Source organism: Dipteris shenzhenensis, chromosome 16, assembly GCF_047967505.1.
Source record: "Dipteris shenzhenensis isolate YYH24624 ecotype China chromosome 16, Dip_SZ_1.0, whole genome shotgun sequence".
Classification (NCBI taxonomy): Eukaryota; Viridiplantae; Streptophyta; class Polypodiopsida; order Gleicheniales; family Dipteridaceae; genus Dipteris; species Dipteris shenzhenensis.
The window spans coordinates 44,931,622-44,959,365 of NC_141611.1; the positions used below are offsets into that span (position 1 = coordinate 44,931,622).

The 27,744-nt window shown below is 43.8% G+C and overlaps 1 protein-coding gene across 1 annotated transcript in view; it reads right to left on the reverse strand.

Annotated features, from left to right (window-relative positions):
* Window positions 1-732: 732 nt before the first annotated feature.
* Window positions 733-27,744, reverse strand: part of HCF107 (high chlorophyll fluorescent 107) — a 34,710-nt gene continuing 7,698 nt past the window's right edge. Inside the window, exons 5-8 of the mRNA XM_087387290.1 lie at window positions 20,677-20,922; window positions 20,463-20,573; window positions 13,691-13,867; window positions 733-1,160 (exon numbers count right to left, since the gene is read on the reverse strand). Of these exons, the coding sequence (XP_087243416.1) occupies window positions 912-1,160; window positions 13,691-13,867; window positions 20,463-20,573; window positions 20,677-20,922 (783 nt within the window). The 3' untranslated portion in view covers window positions 733-911. The remainder of the gene's footprint in view (window positions 1,161-13,690; window positions 13,868-20,462; window positions 20,574-20,676; window positions 20,923-27,744) is intronic.

Below are 27,744 nucleotides of genomic sequence, written 5' to 3' on the forward strand. Positions count from 1 at the left end.
GATCGATCCCATGAGGTATAGTAAGGTTCTGAAGCCAGCTCGAAGAATCAGAGAACCATCTGCCTGTCAATTGGTATCGAGAATTTCCTGACTCCCTACAGAGTAAGCAAGAAGGTGGTGCACAAGGCGAGGAACAAAGGGAAGGCCAAGTCCGAGTCTAGGTGGCCAGCACAAGCTAGGCCTTCACGATCGAGAGGACAAGCAAAAAATCATTGATGTGGAAGGAGACAAGATGCCATCCCCTTCTTCCTCTGTTCCAAAGAGGAGATTCAAAAAGCATTGGCAATGGCAATTGCCTTGGTAAAAAATGTTTCACATTCTACTGTGTGGACCATTGTACACCCTCTACTCCCAGCAATGTCAGGATTGCGTTATCAACTCCCACTTTAGCATTATCCAACCACAAAAATGCCACTTGATGTTTTTCAAGCTTGCAAGGACTTCAACAAAGGCTGAAAGAAATCCTTGTTCGGGTTCCAAATTGAGACTGCGCAAGATATGGATTATTGCTTCAAGGTCTTTCCAAATCCGTACCTTATTTGCGAGAACTTCCCTTGCAAGTCCAAAATGTCCAAGTATAAATTTATTTTACTAAAAGCAATTGTTATGAAGACGCATGGCTTGCATAATCGATCTTCAAAAGGTGGTCTCATTCATAAACACCACAGAAAGAGAGAGAGAGAAAGAGGGAGAGCTCTTGTTATCACAAAACCAACAAATGGATAACAAATATTTTGTGCAAGGTTAGCATATCAAATAATGATTCGTAAAGATACAATATACAAGACAGCAGACTTTGCTCTGATAAAAGTATTACATTTGATTCATGCACATGAGATAAGCAAACAGAAGGTTTGTAACTTCCATTGTATGTGGCTGGATCTCACGTACTTGAAGGTTCTGTATCTCTGTCAAGAACTCATGGATTCTGACCTGTATTTCCAGGGGATTACCTCTCTCAGAAAGGCTTCAATGTCAAACGCCTGATCCACTTGCGCGATATCCAGATCAAGCCTCTGTTTATCTGACAAGTCCCTTACAGTCACATCATTTTTAGCTGGAGCTTCTATTTTCAGGAATTCCTTGATCTTGTCAAGAGCGGGAGCAAGCATGCTCGTCAAATTCATGTCCCATGGAGCTTCATCCACAACTTCGGTTCTCTGTGAGTATCACATGACAGACTTAGATTGGAAAGTGAGAATTGATAGGACAGATCAGGAACTCAATATATATGACAGGAATATACAACCATGAACAACAATACCATGGGAAGTATCTCCAGGTGTCTGATGCAACCAACTAAAACGCATGCATTTTACACATGCACATACACATCATCAAGTGATCGACAACTCTCTCTCTCTCTCTCTCTGGTCAGCACTCATTTGATTCAGTCCTCCAAAAGCGTTACATTATTCCTGAAAAAGCTTTGTGACACACTCACACACACAACCCCTATGGAGCACGATGGAGAAACAGAGCATGGGAGTGTCACAGAATGCTTCTCCGATTCATGTCCGAGGAAGGATGCACAGGTTAATGATCTTGCTACATTGGGGGAGAAATACCAGATGCTAAAAAGGGGGCACACTGAAGGCATGGATGTGCCAATGGAAATACAAAAATGACACAGCGAGACAAAGGGATTTTCAGAAGTACAAAGAAGCAAGCACCTGATGATTCCAGGTGAGGAGCTGTAAAAGAAGGTCTGGAAAGAGAGGAAAATTTAGTAGATGGACAGCAAAAGAACTTGAGACAAGGATGTCTTCAGAAGAAGCTCAAGAAGTAACAGAAGGCCTTCCTTTCCTTCGCAAAAAAGGGTGAAGAAACGCAACAAGAGGACTTCCAAGCCAAAGAGGCCTCATCATGGGCAGAGGCAACAAGAAAAGAGATTATAACAGTCCCCTTGCAAGCAATCCCTGCTACATTGCAGGAAGATGGGTGATGTAGAAAAAACACATAGACTAGGGGATTACTAAAGGTACCTAACATGAGGAGACAGCTACCACTTTTGTGTCCTCCATGGTAGGAGTTATCGACCATCACGCGGGAGAAGGCTGGTGGGTGGGGTGAAAGGACAGACTATTTAACTTGTTTTCACACCATTGCGACCAGACAGGTCATGCTAAAATCTCAATTTTCATGGATGATGACTAAACAAACTGCAGGCAACAGGCAAAGCCGGTATTGAGAGAGGAAGGTCAAGTTGGGGACAAACAGCTATGCAAGCCTCGTTTGGGATTGGCATAGCAGTGTAGATATACCTTTGTAAGACTAGAATATATCCAATCATACAAATTTAGATTTTTTGTTCTTTTAAAGACTAAAAATCTACACAGAAAATTAAAGAGAAAATGAAGAGAAGAAAAAAGAGGTAAACAAAAACTTTTATGAAAAACAAAAGAAAGACATACTTAGCAAGTAAAGCAACACTTATGTCATCATTAGTGCCCAGGCATAAGCATCTATACTGGGTTTCTAAAGACCCGCAAAGTCTCTTAGGAAAACCCAGTGCTTAAATATGTCAAATAAACAAAAGAGAAAGAAAACAAGAAATAAAGAAAGCAGTGCTTACTAAAATATGTCAAATAAACAAAAGCGAAAGAAAACAAGAAATAAAGAAGAAAGCAAGAAGGTGACTAAGCAAAAATAAACAAGCAAGTCAAGAAACAAAATCTTCCAAAAAGCAGGAATAAAATCTCTCTCTCTCTCTCTCTCTCTCTCTCTCTCTCTCTCTCTCACATTTAAAACATAAAAAGCTAAATGGACCCTTTACACTTATGTATCGCTTTCTACAAAGAGGCAAAATTACATTCCTACACTTAGAAAGCACAAGCATACTAAATCAAACTCTCATTTAAAACTAAAAGAAAAACGGCCTATTCAGCTCCCCCCTTTTTGTTTTCAGCTTATGTTCAATCATTCTAAACATACCTAAGGCCGATACACCATATATAAAAGACTTCATATCTAAGATTGTGCGTACTTTTTTTACATTTTTCCTTGGATTATACCTCTTGTGTAATAGTAAAGTGATTAAATTACTACATTGAGTGATAAAAGACTCCTTAGTTGTACAAAGGCGAAAAAATCTATGGAATTGGGAAGAAATGACTCCATATTTTGCCAAATCAGAAATGTTTGAGTCAATGTGAGGCATTTTTATAATGTGTAAACCACTATATTCAAGTTGTTCACGTTTATCGTATATATCAACCTCTAATCCTATGGTAGATTAAGAAAGTCTAAGATCTAAGAAAACATTCTAAACATACCTAAGGCCGATACACCATAGATAAAAGACTTCATATCTAAGATTGTGCGTACTTTTTTTATATTTTTCCTTGGATTATACCTCTTGTGTAATAGTAAAGTGATTAAATTACTACATTGAGTGATAAAAGACTCCTTAGTTGTACAAAGGCGAAAAAATCTATGGAATTGGGAAGAAATGACTCCATATTTTGCCAAATCAGAAATGTTTGAGTCAATGTGAGGCATTTTTATAATGTGTAAACCACTATATTCAAGTTGTTCACGTTTATCGTATATATCAACCTCTAATCCTATGGTAGATTAAGAAAGTCTAAGATCTAAGAAAACACAAGAATCCCCTCTTGAAGTGCACTTCAGTTCACAAGATTCAGGAGGACAGATTCTTTCTCCAAAAGCTTAAGCGTCTTTGTACATAAAGTCTTGAAAGTCAGGAACATCTGCTACAAATAAATCATCTATAAAACGCCTAACTTGGCTAAGCTTGTGTAAAATGATAGGGCAGGTATTGATAGAAATAAGACGTTGCATAAACTCAGATTCATAATTGAAAAGATAAAAGTTTGCTTAAAAGACGGCACAATTAGTGCCCATGGGAATTCCTACAATTTGTTGAAACAAAGAATCACCTATTGTGATGTAAAGATTATCTAAAAGAAAATCTATCCAAAAGCAAACACCTTCAACGCTTACTACCTTTGTGGATCTTTTCTTTATAGAACCGATGTCATGATCTTTATTATTTAGCCACAAAAAGTTAAAGCATAAAGCTGTTTTCTCAACTTTTAGCACTTTGCATCTATCTTTGTCAATTCTCAGCTTGAAAACTTTAGCCACTAGCTTTTTTATTCTAAACTTCAGATCTTCCAGCTCGATCTTCGTGTAAAGTGTAGCAGAGGTTTGAAGGAGAATAGGAGACTCTTTTCCTGAATGCTTTGAGAGGAATTAAAAAATTTTACAACACGAATTACTCCTATTGCGTCATTTGAAATCCAGCTCGAGTGAGAGGAGACATTTGCCTCCTTTAATAAGTCCCTCCAAAGTTCATGGACACTAGGCAACATGGCTTTGAAGCAGTAGCTTATCCAAAGTAGTCTCACAAGCAGCTGTAATAAATCTTGGCCTTTTTGGAGTTTGTAAAACTTCCAAGCAGCACAAAGAAAAGGGATACTTGGATTGCAAACAAACCTAGAACACTTGCAAAAACTTTAGTATTTTGAGATCAAATCCTTTTGAGAAACTCAGGCAGGGGCGTAAGTTTTGGTAGACGAGTTTACTTCTCTCAAAAGACATCCTAAGTAAAACTTTTTTGCAAATAAAAACAAAGTTATTGGAACATTTGTCCATATAAAAAATGATAAAATTCCTATGGAATTTTCGAAGAAGAGTTTCATCTTCTTTTAGAAAGATGGTTACTTTGCTTTGAGCAATAACGGAAGGGACTTCTTCTAGTTTCAAAGCAACTTTCTTCAAAATCTTCCCTTTCCATTCGAGTAAGATATTTTGAACTCCTAAACATTCTTCTAAATGCAAAGCAAACTTTGAGATTCCCTTATCAATAGCTTTTAAAAGGCAAGACTCTTTAAAAGAGTACAATTGAAATTTCGTGCCTTTCATGAAAAGATCTCTTAAGTTACTAGAAAGAAAAATTGAGGTATCAGCTGCGACTACATGTCCTAAATCAGCATCAATAAAGCTTTGGAATCTCTTACTTTTACAACAACAAGGTTCTCTAAGGATAGAAGATTTTGAATGCTCTAAGCCTTTTACCTATCTCTCCATAGTTAAAAGCCTTTCGTCCTAAAGTTTTTACATACTTCCAAGCTACTATTGGATGCTTCCAAATTCTTCTCACAAAATGAGGGAGAGAATCCATTACTTCAGGAGACTTCAAAATTGAGTTTAAGCCTACCTTGTCAAGAGAGGGAGAAGTAAAAATACAAATCAAGAGTTCCGTATTCAGATAAACTTCTTTGCTTTGAAAGGAAGCTTTTACTTTTAAGAAGCAATCCAACGAAGTTTTAAGTTGTATATAATGGAGCTTATTTAGATTTCAAATCCTCAAAAGAGAATTTTTTCAAGGTGTATTAAAGTTTACAAAGAACTTTGACATTAAATTTTTTAAAAACTTTTATTGAAGAAAGACCCAGACACATTAATCTATCTAGGTAAAGGAGTCTTCTTCTTTTATAGTCTTGAGAAGCAAAAACTCTTGGAACTGAGGAAGTCAAAGAAACTAAAACAGGAGGAAGTGAAGGAAGAGGAAGTGAGGGAGGCAACTCATGAACAACATGTGAGATTGCAGGAGAGCTAGGACAACTCCGAAACATAACTTTAGGTTTCCATACGAGAGGATGTATTAATTTTACGAGTAAAAACCTATGAGCAGGTTTATCCGAGCGTGTTTTTCAAGAGATTTAAAAATTTGTATTTCTTTAGGAAACATGGTTTTTACACTTTTATTTTCACTAGAACTAGATCCCTTTATCATAAAAATATACAAACTAGTCACTCATTCATTTTTACATAACATAAACTTTCTTATTCATAGATCCCTTTGTACCCCTGTTATTACCTTAAAAAGTGTTGAAAAATAATTCCTTTAAGAAACATTCCTCATAATTACTCTCAATGTAATAATATTATACATATATAATTACTTATTAAACACATTTATATCAATATGACAAGAGATTTCTAGTGTTTTTATAGCATAAATAACAAGCTATTTATGAATATGTTTTTAAAGAAGTTTAAATTACTATAAATAAGTATTAACTTGGGCTTATATATCACTCTCATAAAATCCATGTAATATTTAATACTATATATGCAATATTTTTCAAAATATAACCCCAAAGATGTGCTCAAAGGGGGTTTTATGATCAATTTGAGTGATTGAATGACTATATTTGGACATTGGATGTGAAAGTTATGTCACTTTTAAAAGTGTTGTCCAAGGTAGTTTTGCCAGCAAAACTACCTTTTTTTTTCTTTCAGAGAAAATAACTTCTATTCATGCTTGTTAAAAAACGATCATACAAGTTGGAAAATACCATAAAGGTGCCAACCATGAAAATCAACGAAAAATTAAATGCTGGCTGTCAGAAAGACGCTCCTGCTGCTAGAGATCCCAAGTCACTGCCTAGGGATTCTCTGTAACAGGGGCTAACAACTAGGGTGGCGGACTATACAACCATCTAATCCCTCTTGGGGTGATGTTGTAGAAAACACCTGAAGGCCAAGCCTTGCAAAAATGTTCCCGTCATGCAACGATAGATCAAGAACCTAGAGAGCCTCGCTCCAAAATGGCGTGAAGCATCAAGATGATGTCCTGGAAGATGGCTACCAAGGTGGCCAATGATGGAACATGGTGCTGGCCCATAACCCATCTGCACCGAGCAACCCAGATGTTCCATGCCATAAAACTGGCTACTGTCTCCCACGCGATGTCCTCCGACGAAAGAAGAGGTCGATGACTAGTGGAGGGGTCGCCTTATGAAACTCAATGATTTGAATGCATAGGCCCTATATCTTATATGCTGGAGAGACCACGTTAATGGGAAAGACATGGCCACTCTTACAACCAAGCAGCCATGTCCCACGTTAAGTCCCTCTGCGTGCCCTAAAGCCTCGCCACGATCCGAAGCGCTCTTCGCCATATCCTCTGTGCTGCTGGGCAGCTCCAAAGGCAGTGGGAGATCATCTCCAAAGTCCCAATCGTGCATCTATGGCAGCTGCCATCCACCCGCATCTGCTCCAACCAAGGGCCAACAGGAAGACCTCCATGCGCTATCATCCTAAAAAAGTAGGAGATCTTCCGCGGTCAGACTGGACTAGAGGCGTGTCCAGAACCTAAATCTAACCTCTCGAGGTACTTGCTACGCTGCCCAATGCCTCTCTCTTGATGGAGCCCAAGCTACCGCCTCCAACTGCATGCGACGTCCTATGCGTGTAGTATAAGAGAAGAAGGGCACCCACTCTCTCTGAGTGGCCAGCGAAACTACCTTGGAAGACCTACTTCAAAGGGGTTTCGCTGGCAAAACTACCTTGATGGCTTGCTTCACTGAGGTTTTTTTTTAGAAACCCTTTCATGAAGATAGGTTGAGAGAGGGTTTTCAATGTCACCCCCTAGTAAGTAAAAGTTGTAAGAAGGATCATAAGGGAATTTTCATAGAGACGTCCACTCTACATGTGGGTTTCTTCAAAAGCCATCCCAGTATGTTACTCACCATTCCCAAAGATTCATCTAAAGATTTGTTTATAAAATAGTCATTGCTATAATACTTTTTATATTTCTAAGAAAAACTATGTTTTCTTCCAATCCATTTTTGCCATATTTTTACATAGTTGGAAGCTTTTTTTTTTCTTCGCTCGGACGCTCGAAAGATTTCACTCGGAAAATGGTCATCCCCCCATACGAGGTTAGGTGTATGACTATGTTGGTAAAGAGGAATGTTAAAGGACTTGATATGAGTTCTCCCCATCAAAGGATTCTTTTTAGAGGTTCTTTTATTCTTACGATGAGTTGATTTTCCTTCCAAATTAAAACCTCTTGGAAAGAAAGTGTGTAAAGTTCTCATACAAAACAATTCACGAGGACGGGCAGTCTTGTAAAAATCCTTGGCATTATTAAAATGGCCCTCTATATGCTCAATGGGAAAGCAATGAAAAGATTCGAAACCAGACTTTGTAATTGCCGCATATAAGGGTTTTGAATTCTCAATTAAGGAATTCTTCCTATGAACCTTTCTAGCTTCCCTAACATGTTCTTGAAAACGAATAAAAGCTGTCCTATAGGTTTGTCCTACATAAAGCATATTACTACTATGTATGTCATAGACAACATAAATTACTTGCATGGCATGAATAGGACTAATAGAAACACAAGTCTTGAGATGCTTGTTTCTAAGACGTCTTAGTTTATTAAGAATTCTTATGTTATTATTAGTATAATGAGTGCTAACTAATAAAGCCTTAAAGTTAGACCAATTAATGTTACCTTCCCAAAATCATGAAGATTATTCATGTTTGACCTAGCTAAAAAGTTAAACCATTCTCTATATATGTTTCTTCTAACTTTTTTGTTTTGATTTACCGAGCTAGACCCAACTAAATCACCTACCAAAGAGAGAAGACCATCACTAGTATTTCCAATGTTGTTTGGTGAGGTCAGACCATCCAACATTGGGGAACTTGCTTACACTCTCCTTGCCCATCCCAAGGCAGTCTCTCCCTTGTTATATCCCCTAACTCTAGCAGGAGCGAGACTAGTATTTAGGGGGGACTTGCTTGCACAGTGGTAACTCCTCCCTTACTACTACAAGGGAATGTCACAGGAGCCAGATGACAGCCCAGAAGAACTGCAATTGTATCCCATCATCAGAATTGCTCTGACACATACACTAAAAGAGACATCATATGCTACATAAAGATTCACCATAGTCCCAAGAGAGGAGTGTCCATAGTACATGGACAAACATGTACCCCATGTGCAATAGCAGTGTAGAACTGCAATTGTACCCCATCATCAGAATTTCTTTAACACATACACAAAAAGAGACATCATATGCTACATAAAGATTCACCATAGCCCCAAGAGAGGAGTGTCCATAGTACATGGACAAACATGTGAGCCAGTATTTTTGAATCAGACTGTAAGATGATATAGGTGCCAGTAGGAGGTATGGATCTACCGTTTTGTTCACGTGTGCAAGTATCATCAGGCTTTGAGATGCGAGAAATGAAAGAAAGAAATTTTATGAGACTGAAAAAACCAAGATATACGGAAAGCTAAGGGATGGGGCCACTAAACGGGCATCCATATCCAAGGCTGATGTCTGTGATGAGAAAAAATGAATACATCGTGTTGTCGCTTCTGTGACAGAGAAAATGTAAATAAGGGAACGATGATGGGAAGCCCCTGGTCATCTATCAATCAGTCAGCTATCCATCCAAAGGACTGGACATATGTATGTTGTCTGTGGGACCAACTCCACTGGAGGGCTGAGGAGAGACAAGATGAGCTCGTCTGAAAGTTGCTCTGGAGCTGGTGAGGGCTGGCATCAAGGAAGAAAATCGTGATGGGCTGCTCTAATGCTCAGCCTGTCCAAGTTCCTCCCCCTCTTCTTTAGCCTCTGTGAGGTGGCCCGCAATCTGACAAGTGCTACCATCACTGGACCTTTTAGCAGTCCTCATGTGAGTGTCTACTCAGATCAGGTCTGTAGAGTCGTGCACTCTAGTTCTCTACTATGTTTGATCCCGTCCTCAACTCAAGTCTTTGGAGAAAAAATTAGTGATCGTACTCTGACCTGGACTTCGACAGCCCCATCTGCTCTCCTCTGTGCTCGCATGAGCTGATCAGGATGTGGTAGGAGCTCTCTGAGTGGGCCAAAACTGCTGCTGAATAGATAGTGATGCCGTCCTACGGATCTCATAGTACACAAGGCATCTGAATGCAACCTATCTCCTATGTATCACATAAAGTGCAGATTGTATCTCACATGGAAGGCCCTCTGCCCATCCTGTCTCAACCTGTAGCGTCTAAGAAGAAACACTTCACATCTGCTTCCATGTACAATTGTTACCCTCACGGCTGGTGTCCCCATTGCTCAGGCAGTGCTGCTACTATTGGAGCCCCTTTTTTTTACATCCAGGGCTCATTGGAGCCCTACGAGGTTGCCGCCGCTCAATATGGTGCCAAACTGTCCCAAAGCAGCTATTGCGTCCTATGGAGGCTACAACCTGAAAAGGAAGGCCGCAACAACAATTGACGAGCTGCCACTTCACAACTTTCACCCAGCAGCATTTCCGCTTTACCCTGAATATCCCTCATCTCCCCTAGCTTGTACACTTTCACAACACCGTCTACCCTCTCTAACCATATCACTCACATGTACTCCAGCCCAAGCCCACACCAAAGGCTTACAGCATGCACAAGACGAGAAACAGGAGCAAATGGAAAACACAAGAATAAGGTGGGAAAGATGATGGCAAGTAGGGGTTTTTTGCATAGCCCACTTCCAAAAATACGAGAAGACACACACGACATGCACAAGGCCACAAAAGTGTAAATACGATAATCGGTGGAATTCGGTCAATAGAACACAACGGAACTATAATTTTTTGTCACTCCGTCGATTGCTGTTAATTGGATTTGAAATGAATGAGACAGCAGGTATTGAATTTTTTGCATTGCTTTTGTTCACTAGTGGTGGCTCTTCTTTATTTGCAGAATGCTACCAAGATGAATAGATGAGCCACACCAGGGACTTGAGTTCTAACATGAAGGATTGAATTTGCATGTGCATGGACATGTTGGATACTCAACTGGAATGCAAGATGCTTTTAAGAGGAAAACAAGGCACTGAAGAAATCAATAGATGAGCAAGCGTCATGCAATGACATGCAATGAGGCATTGGCATTAGAGATTCAAGAGCTCCAACATGGAGGTACAAGGGGGAGCGACTCAGATGTTTTGGAAGCCCACCATTAAGTACCCTGTATGGTATATCATTATCTTCCTTCGACATCACATGACCAGCCTGAACATTTCTCTCTACACCAACTGCTGCACTTTCTAGCACTCTCACAACAAACCATTTCAGATTATGGGCAGTCTTTCCCTCATCAACACACACATTGTCAACATATAAACCCCCAGTATATAACATATGTACAACCAGTCCACAAACTGTGTGGACTGAACTCAGCCATTTAATCCTTCTAAGCATCGTCTTCCAGTGGCTATGTATCTGCTACAACATGATCAGCCAGTACGTGCACATCATCATGCAACACTACCCTTCTAAGCATCGTCTTCCAGTGGCTGTGTATCTGCTACAACATGATCAGCCAGTACGTGCACATCATCATGCAACACTACCCTTTGCCACTACACATAGACATCCTCGGTTGCCATGAACAGGCTCTCAAACTTTCTTCCACCTGTGGCATCAACGCTTCCAATGGGCTCTCCATTGCCACTACTTGTGAACCTGTTTAGTATCACAGTCCTCAGCAACCAACAAGCCTCTAGCCTAATGGGCTTTGGCTGCCCAACATCAACAATCACATGTAGATTTACAGCCAAAAATTTGGTATTGTTGCACACCACTGAAAATACTTTTGGCTCCTCACAAAACACTTCAATCATGCCAATGTTAGCAACACTGTCACACGCCCTTGCATCATGTTCTTCCTCAAGCTGCTTCAAGGCATTCAAAGCATGCTTCAGCTCTGGACTTCCTTCGACTCATTGCTATTTCTTTTTCCTTTGCAAGCCTCACTGCATCTTTGAATGTCTTCAGAGACTTTGTACTTACCACCCTTTTTAAAGCATTATGCAATGCACCCATGAACATGAACATTTTCTGTTCCTCTAATAGCATAACATCGTGTGATGGCATGCCAATGCGAAGTACAAAACCAGGCTGCCTCAAAGCACCACCTAAGAGCCGAAACTGATTCTCCTTTACGTTGATGCACTCTTCCCACATACTCCCAACTTCCCAAGATCGCACAAAAACCCTTGCTTCTTAGTCTTCATCTCTTAACAGCAGAGGTACGGCTATGCTACATGGCTGTCAGCGATTGGAGAGTGTGTGAATGCGCAGGGATTATAGCCTGGAGCAGGGCGCCTGCATGGCAAATGATGTGAGAAATCTGCACGGGGGAGCAGCAGATGGTACGGAGCTGTTGGAGAGCACCCAGAGGCTAGAAAAGAGCCTGGAACAGTGTCGAACAGCAGCAGCCCCTGTTTGGAGCAGTTTTGGGGGGGCAGAAAAGCCTGGAACAGGTCGATTTAAAGGCAGGACTGTCTGGACCAGTGGCAGCCTGCCACGTGGCCAGGCAGTGCCTCCAAGCCCTCAGGAAATGTGCTCCCACCTGGGGCCATTTTACAGACCAGGAAGTCGGCCAGAAGGGGTCTGTTTGGTCGCCCTATTTGCCCCCTACTAGTTTGGTTGGCTGAGGGGCTTCCAGCCTTATAAAAGGGGGCCCTATGGGCCTTATTCCACATCCACCAGAGCAGCAAGTGCCCAGCAGATTGGAGCAGCAGAACAGCCTTCTTTGGGCCTACATCCAAGAGGATAAGGAAGGACTGAAAAGCTGCAGACAAGGTTTGGAAGGCTGCACACCTAGGATGACAGTTAGGGCAACAAGGTTCACAGCACGGTGACTACAGTCTACAGAAGCTCAGCAAGGAGCACAGGGGCTCAAGGATCCAGAAGTGCCACGGAGGTAGTAGGACGACACCTTTTCGGGTAAGGACAGAGGACCACGATTTGGTGGGACTCTGGACTTCTTTTGTATTGTAGCCTGCCGCATGAAAATATATTTGGTTGGTTCTATATCTCTTGTGAAGCATTGTCTACTTACTGGCTTGCGCACAAACACACATGTTTGTTGAGTACACATAAGGAAAGAAGTATTGAATTCCGTAGTAAACACTTCCGTGTGCAATTATTGGGACGCTCTATCAGTCTTCTGCTGCTGCAGGATATCTTCTGTCTGGTTCATTTCTAACATATCAGGCGGTGACCCGTTTGACGTGAAACAAGTCGCTCTGGAAGCTCTCTCGGCACCATGCCACCTCCTTTTCGACTACATAGCAGAAGTGGGCTTGCAAATAACCCAGAATAGCCTCTCGCACCAGTGTTCCTAACAACCGTCAAACATCCCCAATGGCCATTCATTAGACTTTCACCTAACACTACTCAAATGTACACGTGATGTCTTCCTTACAAAGAGGAGGACAACTGCAGCAGCAATTGAATGCACTGATTTTGCAAATTTTCAATATGCAAGTGAATGTGAAGAAGACACGCATCATTGTATTTGGCAGAGAATCTCACCAAGTTCCTTAAAGGCACATATGTTTCTTGAATGCAATGTTTTCTGCAAACTTCCAATATGCAAGTGAATGTCAATATAAGACAGGTCATAGTATTTGGTGGAGAAATCCTTAGAGTTCCTTGAAGGCACATATGTTTCTTGAATTGAGCACAAGACTCTGCCATACACAGCAACAGTAGTGTTCTGTAGCCCTTCGAAAGGCAAGGGGCAGGGGAAATCAATCCACATACTTCCATAGTAGAGAAGGTTAAGGACAGAGATCTTACGAGAGAATTCAGTCCAGGATCAAAGAAACAAGGAGAAAAGACGAGAAAAAAAAGCAGGACTGAAAGCCATTAAGAGGAGAAACAGGGGATCCAAGGAGGAGCAACACAGAGAATGTAAGGGGAAAGGGAGAGGGGAGAGGCAAGGTGAAAATGAAAGTTTCAAAAAGTGTTGCACTGGCGCTTCAAGCACCATTAAGGGAAATGACTCAGTGACACCCAGCATGTAGGGTGACTCTTTGGATTACTAAAAATCACCATAAAAAAATGCTTCACTTAAGCAGTCAGATAAGCACACCTGCTGCAGGTATTGATTACGTATCTCCTCAGCACGAATTGTATTGCCAACATTCTCTTCTAGCTTTGCCCATGAGGTCCATGCTGGTGCATTTTGAGAATCCACCTGTAGAGCATACTTGTAGAGCTCTCGAGCCCTAGAGAAGTTTCCAGCTCGTTCCTCTAAAATGCCCCAAGCCTAAAAATTATTCCAGACAACCATGATTATAATATTGTTAGTTCAATAACTCAACTGAAAAGAGCTCACATTATTGAGTCATACTGAAAAAATCATTCATACCTTCCAAAACCGTACAGCAATTTACTTAGATCTAATTATAGCACCATGTATCAACTCCAATATAGTCCAAGATTTCTATAGAATTGGTAAGCATATTGAGAATTTGCATGTGGCTTCAAATAACGATGTAATTATGGCCTTATTTTATTTCATAGACTACTAAAATTTCTGCTGCAAGTAAAGACACCCAAAAGATCCCAAATAGGATTATATTATGGTGTTGTTAAATTGTCAACCAGGAATAAACCTGCAAGTAGCACAAGTGGCCAAAAAATCTTTCGTTACTTATAAAAAAATGAATGAGATACATGTGAGCACAGTAAAAAATATATAAATACTATACATTAAAGAGAAACAGATGTTGAGCTATTGCTTGAGAATGACTACACCCCTTGATTGGCTAACCTTACGGTATATCTTTCTAAAATTCAAATGATTAACATATATTTGCTTGCTTGTGTCCTCCCTCCCACCAAATTTCTTCTTTGGGATCGAATGAAGAGGGTGAATCCCTATGCAGCTACAATATCTTCTTCTAGTTCACCATCTATGGCATGAAGCAGCATTCATGTTGCCTCAGCGTGCGGTTATATCCAAATGTAGGCTGGGATGAAAGACACGTGTTTTGGCTCTTGTGGCTATTGTCTGATTGATTTGCCAATTCTTCCTGCAAATAGCTTGGCATTGACCTCATCTATAATTTTTTACTTGTCAAAGAAGTCCTTTCTGGATGCTATGTGCTTGGTTTCACAAATACCATGTGTTAGTAGTCTCATTAACCCAAAAGGCATCATAACTGCAAGTGAAGAATTCCCAATCATGCTCTACAAAGTTGCCGATAGCATCCTTACTAGCATCTAATGTGAAGAATCTACGATTGCATGCCAGACTCTTACTTTCTCTCCCTTGCAAATTTGCTTTGGATACTTGGAGATGTGGGTGAAACTTGGCTTTTCTGCAGGAATGTTGAGCTATCTGCATCCTTCTTGTCCTCTCTAGATGAGTGTCTTGCATCTTGGGTTGGAAAGTAGCAAACTTTGACTTCCCTTTGTATTTACGAGCAGATGCTTGCTCTCACCATGCATATTAACTAACGTGTCTCCTCCTCTTGCAACAGAAGTCCACGAGCTTGTGAAAGGTAAAGTTGGTTCCCTCAAGGATAGATCGAGCAACATGTGAAAACATAAATACGACTTCGTTAAGGAGTTCAAGGTATTGGAGAGAAGCTAAGCATCCACCGGAATAAATTCATTAATATTTAGGAGTTGTTCCCTAAGATCCTCATTTTTAGTCACAGAGTTTGAAATTGATCCTCCTTCATGCATCCTTATTGAATCAAGTTCCCATTTAAGGTTGAGACCCTTGCCTCATTACAGGTTTGATACATTGCTTCCAAAGTGTCCCATGCATTTTTTGAAGTCTCGCATGATCTGAATATGAAGGAACCTCTTCACTAGAAGTGCAATTAAAGCCAAGGCCTATGCATCTCAAGCATCTCATCTTCTTTGATTTAGTATTGGTTGAGCATGTGCTTGGCTCAGGGCTTGCTGTCTGCCACCGCTAGCACTTCGACCAGCTCCTTGAGGACTGATAGGGCTATAGCTCTAGGATAGGGCTTCATCTCTTGTAATGAAATCTCAGAGTCCTTGTGAAACCCAAAGATTCTTAATCATAAAGATCCAAAGAGGATGGTTGGAGCCATACAACTTATCTACTTGCTGTGAATTAAACTGCACCAATAACATTCAATGCTTCACAAGCCAATGCTTGGCCAAAATCCAATTTGATCTACCTGCAAAAACCCCCAAAAAAAACCCTTGGCACGAGGGCCAACTAATGGAATGAATGGCAATGAAAAGACCGAAATTCTTGGGGAAAAATATACTCCACATGCAAGCAAAAATCAGGCAAAGCTGAGCAAGAAAGTTGCAGCTGGTAAAGCATCCAATAGTTCATTATCCAAAACAGGCCAAAACCGTTTAGGACACTAGCAAATGTGACTTTCCAGACAAAAGGCAGCTAGTTTGAAGCCCTAAAAAGCAGTCCAAAACCCTAAAAACGGAAATGGTTATGTAATCACTCTAGAATAAGTTGCCCTAACCAAGAACAACAAAAAGACCTGCATAAATGCAATCAGTTATTCAGGATTATGGTAAAGAATACATGAAGATATAGAGACAGACTGTTGCTCAAACCAAAACACTTGTCAATCTCTAGCTAAGCTCAGTCATTTTCAGCCTTTGTCTTTTGAAGAAAGCACATCTTTATGTAAGGCTAGACATTGCTTGCAAAGCAATGATCACATAAAAATTACTAAATGGGAAACAAGAGCACGACAGAGGGCTTTCTTTGACAAAGGTTGCTCCTCGAGGGAATTTTTTAAAAGTCTACACTACAAGAGACAGTCTACAAATATGTGCCGAGAAGAAGTCCAAACACCATCAGGCCTACGGGCCCAAGCCCAGCCTGTGTAGATCATCTTTCCAGGCAATTTGGGACTTCATATCCTCCTTCCTGAGAGGTTCTTGCAGCACGGATTCAATTATTGTAGAATGTTTCTCCCATTGTCTCTCTTGCTCGAAAGTCCTTTCACTGAAATATAATTATCGAATTCGGTAAAATCTTGTGGCAAATGGAAATCTCTAGGATGGGATGGTCTTATGGTTGAATTCTTTGTTGCATACTCGGTTATCCTCAAGTCAACTTTGCTACATATGATTAACTATGCATGGGAAAAGCAGTACATGCCGGATTCATGGCAAAAGGGGCTTATAAAACTTCTTCCTAAGAAGCAAATATGTGAATCCTTGGCTGATTGGAGGCCTATTACCCTTATGCATGTCATTTACAAGATCGTCACTAAAATGGTGGTGGATCGCATAAAAGGGTATTTACATGATGGCCTTCATCCTACGCAATATAGTTTTGTTCCTCGCAAGCACATTACGGATAATATTGCAAATGCCTACGTTGGAATAGAAATATGCCAAATACACTCAGCAGGATGTTTTCCTACTACAAATTGAATTGCCAAGGCATTTGACAAGGTTCAATGGGATTTTATTTTGCAGACTATGCATGCATTGAGCTTTGGGGAGAAATTACAGCATATTATTTATTGGCTTTACAGTGACAACAAAGCTGCATGCATACTGTCTGGAGATATTTATGAAGCATGTACCCTTCGTAGTTCAGTCCATTAGGGCTATCCGCTTAGTGCACTCCTATATGCCATAGCCACACATCCCATGCTTCGATATATGGATCATCTCATAGCATCTAACGTGCTTCATAGTTTGTAAATTCAAGGAGCCGTAATTTCATTGCTCAAGCTTATGTAGATGATTCCTTTTTTACTCCTCAGAATACAAAGCAGGATCTATCTTACTTGATGCAAGCTTTATCTTTATATGGGTTGGCGGGCAAGCTTTATCTTTATATGGGTTGGCGGCTGGTCTTCATGTGAATTTCCAGAAATCTAAGCTATTGACATTGCATTCAAAAGAGTGGCATACTCTTTTATGGCCGAGAAAAATTGTTCCAACCAATCAGATGGTTCGTCATTTGGGCTATCCTTTGGGTTGGTCAATTACGCGGCGCCAACAAGTTGACTGGATATTCAGCTCACCACTCCTGCTTTTGGATATTGGCAGCCTGATCTATAATCTCTAGATGCCACATAAGGGGGTTATCGCTCAAACTCCTCTCTGCATCGAGGGTGAGCCCGAATACATCCTCTTACCATACCTTATATAGACTTTGCATCAATGGGGGCCCCTTCTTCCATAGGGGGGCCTCGGTGAAAATCCACCAATGAGATTGCTACCACTGGCCACCACTACCTGGGGTGTTTCAGAGAAGACCTTGCTGAAGTAAGAGCTCTTTGCCTGGGGTAAGACCTTGCACAATTATCTTGCCTAGAAGGGCTTTTCTTTGCATCTCTGGGTCAAGACTCCAAGTGCTTGGGGTAATCACTATCTACCACGCAACTCTGGTTCTGGTGTCCTCTTGCCATCCAATCCTACCCACAAAAAGTTGCGTACCAAGCACTTAAGCGTTGACATTGAATTGTTGGTAAAGATTGTGCCTTGAGAGAGTACTTCTCATATGAAATCAGTATAAGAAGTGAACAATTTCATGACTGTTCAACACCCCATTGATCTAACACTCATACTTTCTGCTCAAGTGGTCCAATTATATCAACGCAAAGCTCTCTTTAAGGCACGTCCTATTATGTATTTAGTTTATTGATCAGAGATTAGAGATAAAACTTGTCTCTATGTATGATTGTCCGTTTTTGCAGCAGTTTTTACTCTCTTTGAGTAAAAAGACCAACTAGTTCTCTATTTTCTACGAAACTTTTATCAACACGAACTGATTTCAAGATGCATCTATCTATGGTCTAGCACTTTTAGTACGAGTCCCTTGTCAAAACTAGTAGGCCTTTGTGTCTAGTTGAAGACTTCACGATCATTTAAACCTCCTTATGAGTTATTGGCATGGGTTTCTAATGCTCCCTTGACATCTGTCTATATAACCAAATCAGCCTCTTAAACAGTCTTTATATATATCAGTCCATGTCATATTAAGCTGCAAGCTCTTTTTTCAACAACACAATGCTCTTATCTTTAGTACAGACCAACTAGCTGAAAGAATGGCATCCCTGATCCTTTCTTCCTTCTAATGTTAGACTATAATGTGCTTAGGATGTGAGCATACTTACCCTTATCTGAGAGAAGATAGGAAATAAGATGTATTGTTTGTCCCTCTTGACATCAAGAGTTTTGCATGAGAGATGTAAGGATCCCTGGTGTGTGGATATGCAAGGTGGATCAGAGATATCTTCTGCCCTGCTTGTCAAGCTAAGATCTCAGTGAGAGGAGTGTTCTGCCCTTATCGTGTCTTATTCTCTCTTGAATGTAATCACTGCCTGACACAGTGATAGTGTATTTCAATGTGTTTCATGTGAGCATGAAACACATGAAATATAAGAGTGTTCTGCCCTTATCATGTCTTATTCTCTCCTGCTGGTAATCGCTCCCTGACATAGTGATAGTGTATTTCAACGTGTTCCATGTGAGCATGTGGATCCCTCAACAATCTCTTGAGCCATATGCACTCAGCTGTTGTTGTGAAGGCTTCCCTATACTCAGCTTCACATGAGGAGGTGGCCACAATGGGTTGCTTCTTGCTCAGCCATGAGCTGCCAAGAAAGAAACAGCTTTCCCTTGTGGACTACTTACTGTCATATTCACCAGCCCAATCTGAATCGCTAAATGCATGAAACTACATATCATCCCCCTGGGATAGAAAAATCCAAGATGCAGAGTGCCTGGCAAGTATCCAATGTGCTTAACTGCATAACATTGACTGACCTTAGGGCTGTGCATATCTACTCACCAATGACAATCCAAACTGAATGTCAGGACATGTATTGATACATAAATGAGGTAGCCAATAGCCTAGCTATATAGAGTGCCATCAAACCATTAACAGCTATTGTACATTGACAACTTATGTGAAGCTTCAGCCGGAGTTGAATTGGCTTATGATTCTGCATTCCCTGTGTAACAGCCCTTGTATATACTTGGAGTGTTTCATGACAATATACTCTTCTGACTGCATAAACGAATTTCCAACTAATCATGCAACAATCCCAAATCTGGCATTTCATAAGGCTTCAAGCTCAGTCTTGAATTCTGCAATTCTGTCCTCATTGGTGGTACCTTTGAGCACCATATCATCCACATAAGGATGATTATGATCAAATCCCCTTTGTCTCTCTTGAATAGAGGTTTCTTTCATTTAGACTACTCTGAAAACCCTGGCTGGTTAAATAATTGTGTGAGTGCGCATGCATGCATGAATGCGTGCGTGCGTGCGTGCATGCGTGCGTGTGTGTGTGTCTTTTCACTAAAAAAAAGTGTGTGTGTGTGTGTGTGTGTGTGTGTGTGTGTGTGTGTGTGTGAGAGAGAGAGAGAGAGAGAGAGAGATCAGCCAATCTATCATGTTGCCAGGCAGCTGCCATTGGTTTAATTCAAGGCTCTTAAAAAGACAGGCAGCTGCCATGTGGATGCCAATTCAGTAAGTAACAATAATTCATATGTTGGGCCTTTGCAGGATCCACCAATGCATGGTCATATTGACATTTAGATCTATGTGGTTGGCCAGAGGGTGGAGCATTGATTCTCTAATAGTTTGCAAACAGAATAGCCACTGCCCAGTCCTTAGGCAATACTGCACATACAAAGCAATTTTTCTTGACAATGGAATCCCATCATGTTTCCAGCCGTTGACACACAAATTAATACATGAATTCTTTATCTGCTCTCTGCCTCTTAAGAGACATCACACATTGATGACTGTAGTTAAGCACAGAAAAACCTGCTAGCCATGGCAACCATTCAAGCTTGAAATTGCAGCACATAGCCTGTGGTCACATTAACATTCATGGAGCAATTAACAATCAGAAATCAATTGTTGCCATACATACATGAAATGTGCGAGCTGCATCCATACTTCCAGAATCTATAGAAAGAGATTTTCTATAATATCGTCGAGCAATGTCGAGATTTCCTTCTTTCCATTCCATCCAGCCCCGAGCCTGCAAAGGAATCCATAGGTCAAATTCAATTGGCATGCATTCACATAATCCAAAAGAGAGAAGGGCTATGAGAGGTGAGATTATGGAAGAAGTATGCACTTACTATCCACACAGGTTGGTGCTTCGGATCTGCAGCGGCCGCTTGATCAAAAAGGTCATGAGCAACATCAGGATTTGAGGACCCATATTCAAAAAGAGCATATGCTTGCAAAAGTACAGCATCTCGTGGGTTAAATTCCTGGCCTTGCTTGAAAAGCCTCCTTGCTAGTTCTCTGTTTCCTTGATTGGCTTCAAACAAAGCCCAAGCTTGCCATGCATAACGATTCTTTGGGCTTGCCCGTACTCCTTCCTGCAGTTCGCACATTCTGGATTTTAACAACTTGAAGAAGTTTCACATAGTCTCTAGCATTTCAAGGAGATACGTAGTCTGAAGAATACATATGAAAGATAAAAAATAAGACATACATATGAAAGGCTGGGAACGTTCAGATACTCATCTGCACAAGAAAGACATCCATTTTCACAATGCAATGCATGACTATCTTTCCAAACTTACACTAGATTACTACATCTAGACTTGATCGTTCATGATTATAGATTTCCAAACTTACCCTAGATTTCTACATCCAGACTTGATCATTCATGATTATAGATTTCCAAACTCTACTCGAGCACCACTATTCTATATTAGACTTCTCACTTTGTGGCTCCCACTTCCACCTTTTAGGAAAAAGTGTTTACAGTTCTTACGAGCTTTTACATTACCATATTGTATTATAACCTTTGTTCATTTCATGATAATGCATCTGTTTTTGTCAGATCAGAATTCTCTAGCAGCAGAATTGCGTGTGTGCAATGCTTTCATAGAATTAGAGTGAAATTAGAGCTGTTGTATCTGATCTTGTGAGTACTTAAAAGTCTTAAGAGTTCAGCCGCAGCATAAAGTTCTTTAGACCAAAGTTTATGATGGGATCGTCTACTTTTCGGTAGGGATATTAACAAGTTAGAACTTTTTTCTTATTTTTTCAAAAAAAAGAACCTTCTATTAATGCTTGAAAGATTTCATACAAGACAGCAGCCCCGAAGGTGCTGAGTATGGAAAAACCGGAAAAGGCTGAAAGAAAGAAACCGGCCTGTTCTAGAGAAACCCAGATCACTGCCTAGGGGATCTCTAGAACTGGAGCTAACGGCCAGGTGGGGGGACTATACAGCTAACGAATCCCTCGCAAGGTGAAGATGTAGAAAACTCCTGCAGGCCAAGCCTTGCAGAAACGAGCACACCTCTCGATAGTCACCCTGGAGCCTAGAGTCCCATGCTCCCAGGTGGACCGTAGAGTGTATATGATATCCTGCCAGATGGCAACTAGTGTAGCCGAGGGTGGAACCGGGTGCTCACCCGTCACAAGACTGCAGCGAGCCACCCAAATGTTCCAAGCCGTGATGCTGGCTACCACCTCCCAAACACTGTCCTCCCTCGGAGGAGGAGCTAGGCTGTCATGAGGGACTACCTCGTGAGTGCAATCCTCTATATGCTTTGACCCTATATCCGATAGGCTAGGGAGATCTCATCAATCTGAAACGCGTGTCCTCCCTCTGTCAACCAAGCGACCAACCCCGAGGTGTAGTCTCTATGAAGACTCTGCATACGTGTCATGATCCTGAGGGCTCCCATCCAAATCCTCGCTGTGCTATGACAGCTCCACAGGCCGTGCGAGATAGTCTCCAGGACACCATCGGAGCAACAATGGCACTGCCCCTCCACTCGCATTTGCTCCAACCACGGTCCACCGATGGGCAAGCCTTCGTGGGCGGCCAGCCAGAAGAAGTATGAAATCTTCCTCGGCCGCAAGCTAGACCACAACCGCGTCCAAAACCTAGAGCGAACATCCCAAGGCACTCTCTGAGTCACCCAATGCCTCTCCCTCGAGGAGGTCCACCTCGACGAGTCCATCTGAAGCCTCCTACCAATCCGTGTGGTGTAAGAAAAGAAGGGCGCCTAGGCTACCCCTGGAGGGCCAGAATCACTCTCCTAGATCCCACTGGACCTCCCTTAGGGGTCTACCCTCCCATAGCCAAAGGGGCCATCTAGAGGCGTCCTCCTGCTCTGAGATACTGGGAGGGTCAATGTGCCACTCCTTCCCCAAACGTCCCACCACTCTGATCATCTGCCAGTGAATCCCATCAAGACTCCCATCCATCTCGGGGTCTCTCTCAGTAAGTGGCTGAAGTAGGTCTCCAGGTCCTACACGGAAGAAGCCGGGGTGCGTGCTACCTCCCTGCATCAACATCCTCAAGGGAACACCAGTACGGGAAAACTGCTCCAACCATCTGCTGACTCTTTAAACGTGAAGTCCTTCCCACAAGAACTTAGGAATGGCTAAGTCAATCTCACCCATCCGCTGCCCTACCCCTTGCAGACGCGCTAGGGCGTCAAGCCTCGCCTCTGCCTCCATAGGTAATCTGCTCCAACAGCCAAAGGACCCTAATGGACCACTGTCCCACTGTGCCCAACCAATGTGAGTCCGTTGTCCGAGCATACATCCCTCATGATCTCTGATCTCTGGGTGCCACATAAGGGGCTGGCACTCAAACTCATCTCTGCATCTGGGCGGAGCGCGGATGAGACCCCTTGCCATTCTCTGCCAGACCCTGTGAAGGCTCCTCATCAGGGGGGAGCCCTTCCCCGTAATAGGGACCTCTGAGACGATCCATCTATGTGAATGGCTGCCAATGTCCCCCAGTGCGTGGGGTGTTCCTTAGAAGCCCTCACTGTAAGAGGAGATTCCAAGGCTCTGCACCTGGGGTGAGGCCACGAACCACCAACTTGCCCAGAAGGGCTCTGCTTTGCATCTTCGGATTGATGATACCCAAGCCTCCCAATGCCGGCGGCATGATCACCGTCTGCCAAGCTACTCGGGTCCTAGTGTTCCTCATGCCATCTAAATCTACCCAAAGGAAGTTCCGTACCAACCATCGGGGCTGCCCAATGCATCCTCTGTGAAAGCAGCACCAGGAGGCGATATACCATGCCGTGGCAAGAAGGACGTGGTTTGCCACTAAGGCACGACTTGCTAGGGAGAGTTTGGCCGAGCTCCAATAGAGAAGCTTGCGCCGGATACTCTCAAGGACCGAGGCAATCTGCTGCTTTGCTGTAATGTCAATACCCACCTAGCATCCGAGGTATCTCGCTGTCTGGCCCCGCGGTATCCATCTAAGCCAAAGTCACTCCCCCACTCACGGATCTCCTGTGTCTCCTCAAAGCCTGTGAAGAAACCTATAGATTTTGTTCAATTGATCCGTGCCCCCGAGGCCTCACAGTAAATAGCCAGGGCGCCCCTGACTCTCTCCAGACTCGCTGTAGTGCCCTCAACATACAATGCCATGTCATCTGCAAACTCCAAGTCAAGTAGCTCCTCCTCCTATCTAAATGGGAGCTATGAGACCCGCCACCTGTGATCTCAAGTAGTAGCCCAAAGCCTCCGCCACAAATAAGAAGGGGAAGGGAGCGAGTGGGCAGCCCTGACAGACCGAGCGAGAGAGAGGAAAGGCCTCGCCCGTGTGTCCTCCGATAAGCATCTGACTAGAGCTCCCTGCATATAGCGTTGAAACTCCTCTGACCCATCTGTCTAAGAAACCCAATCTCATCATAGTGCCCTCCAAGAAGGACCACTCCACCCTGTCCTAAGCCTTCTCAAAGTCCAAGAGAAGGACAACCAATGGCTGTGACTCCTCCCTGGACCAATCCACTGCCTCCTAGAACGTGAAGATGTTGTTCAGGATGCTGCGCTCTTGGACGAACCCAATCTGTGTGTCGTGGATGATGTCGGTAAGATGGGGCCATAACCGCAAACTCAAGACCTTGGCGAGGATCTTGTATGCATTATCAAGCAGAGTGATCGGCCTCCATTGTCGGATGTCTGACCCATCTCCCCCTTTCGGGATCAAACAAATCCACCCCCTGCTCAAGGACTGAGGGAGAAAGCATGTGTCGAAAATCTCCTGGCAAGCTAAACAGAAAGGGGTGGAGATAATCTCCCAGAAGTTTCGAAAGAAGGCTGGAGTCAAGCCATCCTCACCCGGGCACTTCTGGGTCGGGAGAACCTTGAGGGCTTCCCAGAGCTCCTCATCTATGAAAGGCTCCTCAAGTCTGCTACATAAATCCTGCGAGACCTTTGTCGTAACGTGATCCCAAACTAACTCTCGGGCCACAAGACCAGCTGGGGTCATCCTCTCCATCTGAAAGAGCTGGCTGTAAAAACCGGTGGTCATGTCCAAAATATCCTGTGGGTCAGTGTGCATGTTGCCCTGCGAGTCCCAGAGAAGTTGCAGCTGTGTGACTGCCGATCGAGGCCCAGTGGTCTAAAAGACCTACTTTGTTATCCAGTCCCCCTGCTACACCCACCAAGCCCGGGAGGAGTGATAGGAGAACTCAGCCCACCGCAACTCCGTGTCCTGAAGCTCAGGACGAGCGCTCTCGAATTTGTCACTAAGCCACTGAGAACCTGGGTCCTGCTCCTTGAGCCTCTCGATGAAGGCGAGGACTCTCCTCAAAGCCCGCTCATGCGCCTAAAGGGTCCTCGTCCGCCTAAGGGTGTGAGCCTGCAGCTCCTCTGAATCGTAGACCCACGCCACCCAACCCTCGCGCGGTGTCATCTCTAACTGCTCCCAAATCCCTGCCATGACCTGCTGGATCTCCTCATCCTGCAAGAGGTCCTCTAGAATGCGGACCCGTTTGGGGGAGACCTCGTCGGGGCTGATCCAAGTGAAGTACCACTGGAGAGTGGTCTACCAGAATCCCGGTAGATCCGCCTCTGTGTTGTGCCCAGTCCCAAACATAGAAACGGTCTAGTCTCTCTAGCAATCCATCGTGTCTCTTCTGTCCAAAGGAGAAGAGAAGGCTGCCAGGTGTCCTGCTGACATCTGGCTCTCTCCACGGGTCTCTGCAATTGATCATGAAAATGAACTGCTCCCAGATGCTACGCTCTACTGCTGGCATCTCAAAGAACGAGACGCCGCCCTGCTTGTCTTCCCCAAACTCCACGTTGTTGAAGTCACCTCCAACAATCCAAGAGTCAACATCCAGAAGACACTCTGACAGCCTCCTCCAAAAGGCCGGGCAGTGCTGTCTACACGCTGGGGCATACACGTTCAGGATCCCAATCGTGGACTCTCCCATCCAAATTCCCATCCAAACTCTCCCGTCCGAACTCCCATCCAAACTGCCCGTCCTGGAATGAGCTCGCCCTGATTGTAGACCTCTGGAGCCAAAGTCTGTGAGACTGAGATGCAAACCCCTCCGGTCCGTCCTACTGCGGGGGACCACTCCTCTGGACCTCTCCCTGGGAGAAGGTGATGACATCGTCTCATGTCTGCACTGAAAACATGTACTCCTGAATCATAAGGATGTCCACTGCCTGCCCTACCACTGCCCGCTGTAACTCCTGCCGGAGTATCAGGTACAGCGGTTGGCTACGAACACGGTCGTGCAGCCCGTGTACATTCCAACTCACTATGGTCTAGCTCATGAGGATGGGGGTGTCAGGAATAAGGCTCTCCTATGAGTAGGTGCCTGTCCCAAAAAGATTGCCTTGAGTGACTTTACCAGGTTTGGAGGGCAAGTAGTCGGTCTCTGTGCGGCGTCGTACTAGGGTTGATACCGGCTCAATACCGATCTTCCATGCCTACTTCATCATGAAGGAACAACGGACATGCTGCTGCGATGAGGAAGCAGCAAGGGGCGTCATCTTTCCCTTGCCTGCTAGCAAGGGTGTCAAGGCAGAAGAACCTGCTGCTGAGGTGGAGAGGGGGGGGGGCGGGAGAGGAAGGGATAGGGAAGCGGGGGACAGAGGGAGGGGGGCGGGTGGTAAGAGTAAGGACAGGGGAAGGGGAGGTGGAAAGGAAGAGGGGGAGGGGTCTGGAGGGGGAGGAGGAGGGATAAGGACGACCTCAAGCCCCACCCACTGATCAAGCTCGTCGGGGCTCTGGATCCACTCCTCCACGGCCACGATCGGGCTAGCGTCTGCGGCTTCCTCCATCGCCGCATCTGAAGCTCTTGGGGCTCGCTGCTGCTGCAAGGGTGGATACGGAGGCTAGACCTCCAAAGCTAGAAGATCGTCTGGATGGATAGTGGCCCTTGTCGCTGGGGGAGGTGGCTCCTAATGTTCCTCCTTTGAGGCCTCTCGGTCAACCCTGTTCCTCTCTCTACGATTGGCCCTCTGCCTACAACGCTTGCGGGCCTGCTTGCTTGGTTTCTTTTTCTTTTTAACCTGGGTCCAGTCCCCTTCTGAGGGGGTAACCCATGGGATCTGAGACTCCTGCTGCTCCTGCCTGAGAGGGCGCTGAACTCAGGCTTGCTGACTCTCGACACTGCGGGGGAGGGGGGGGTCACACGGGGGCAATCTCTGGCGAGGTGACCCATCTGTCTGCACCGAAGACCAACTCCGAGAAAGACTCTGGGCTTTCAACCACCAATCTGATCCTGGGGACTCCATCATCTGCTAGAACTGAGGTGGCCAAGTCTGACAAGGACTCCAACACTGTGCCAAATGCCCGACCAATAGAGGGGAGGATGGCTCAATACTCCTTAGGGAGCCCTGGAAAGCGGAGTGTAATCGGAAAACGTGGAACATGGTGTGTCGCATCCATGCCCTCCACTATGAACCCATGATACCAAGGAAAGAGGTAAACAAGATGCGGGCCAAGGAGGATGGGACTCAGCTCCACAAGTGTCGAGGCAGTGTCGAGGGAGCTCAACTGGATGACGAAAACACCTCTTCCATAGATGGTGACCTCCTGGACTCCCTCTAATGCCAAGCTCGCCTGGATCCACTCTCGCACCTGTCTCCGTGTAGGCATGAGGCCCACAATTCTGCCCACAAGCGCCTTGTCCTAGAGGGACTGAACTGCCTGCTATACCTGTTGCTTGTCAGCTGGGGAAAGAAGAACCTTAACGGTTGTGGGAGTCGAGGGTGCTTCCATAGAGCCCCTCTGGCTAGACCAAAGGTCACCACCAAGATTTTCTTTCACCGTGACAAACATGAATGCTCCCGCTGCAGGGAGACAAATGAAAAAAGGAAAAGGAAGAAGGACGTCGAGGCAAGGCGAGGCGAGGCGGAGAAGAGAGGTGGAGAGGGCGGTAGGGAAAGTAGAGAGGAAGGAGAGGAAGAAGGGA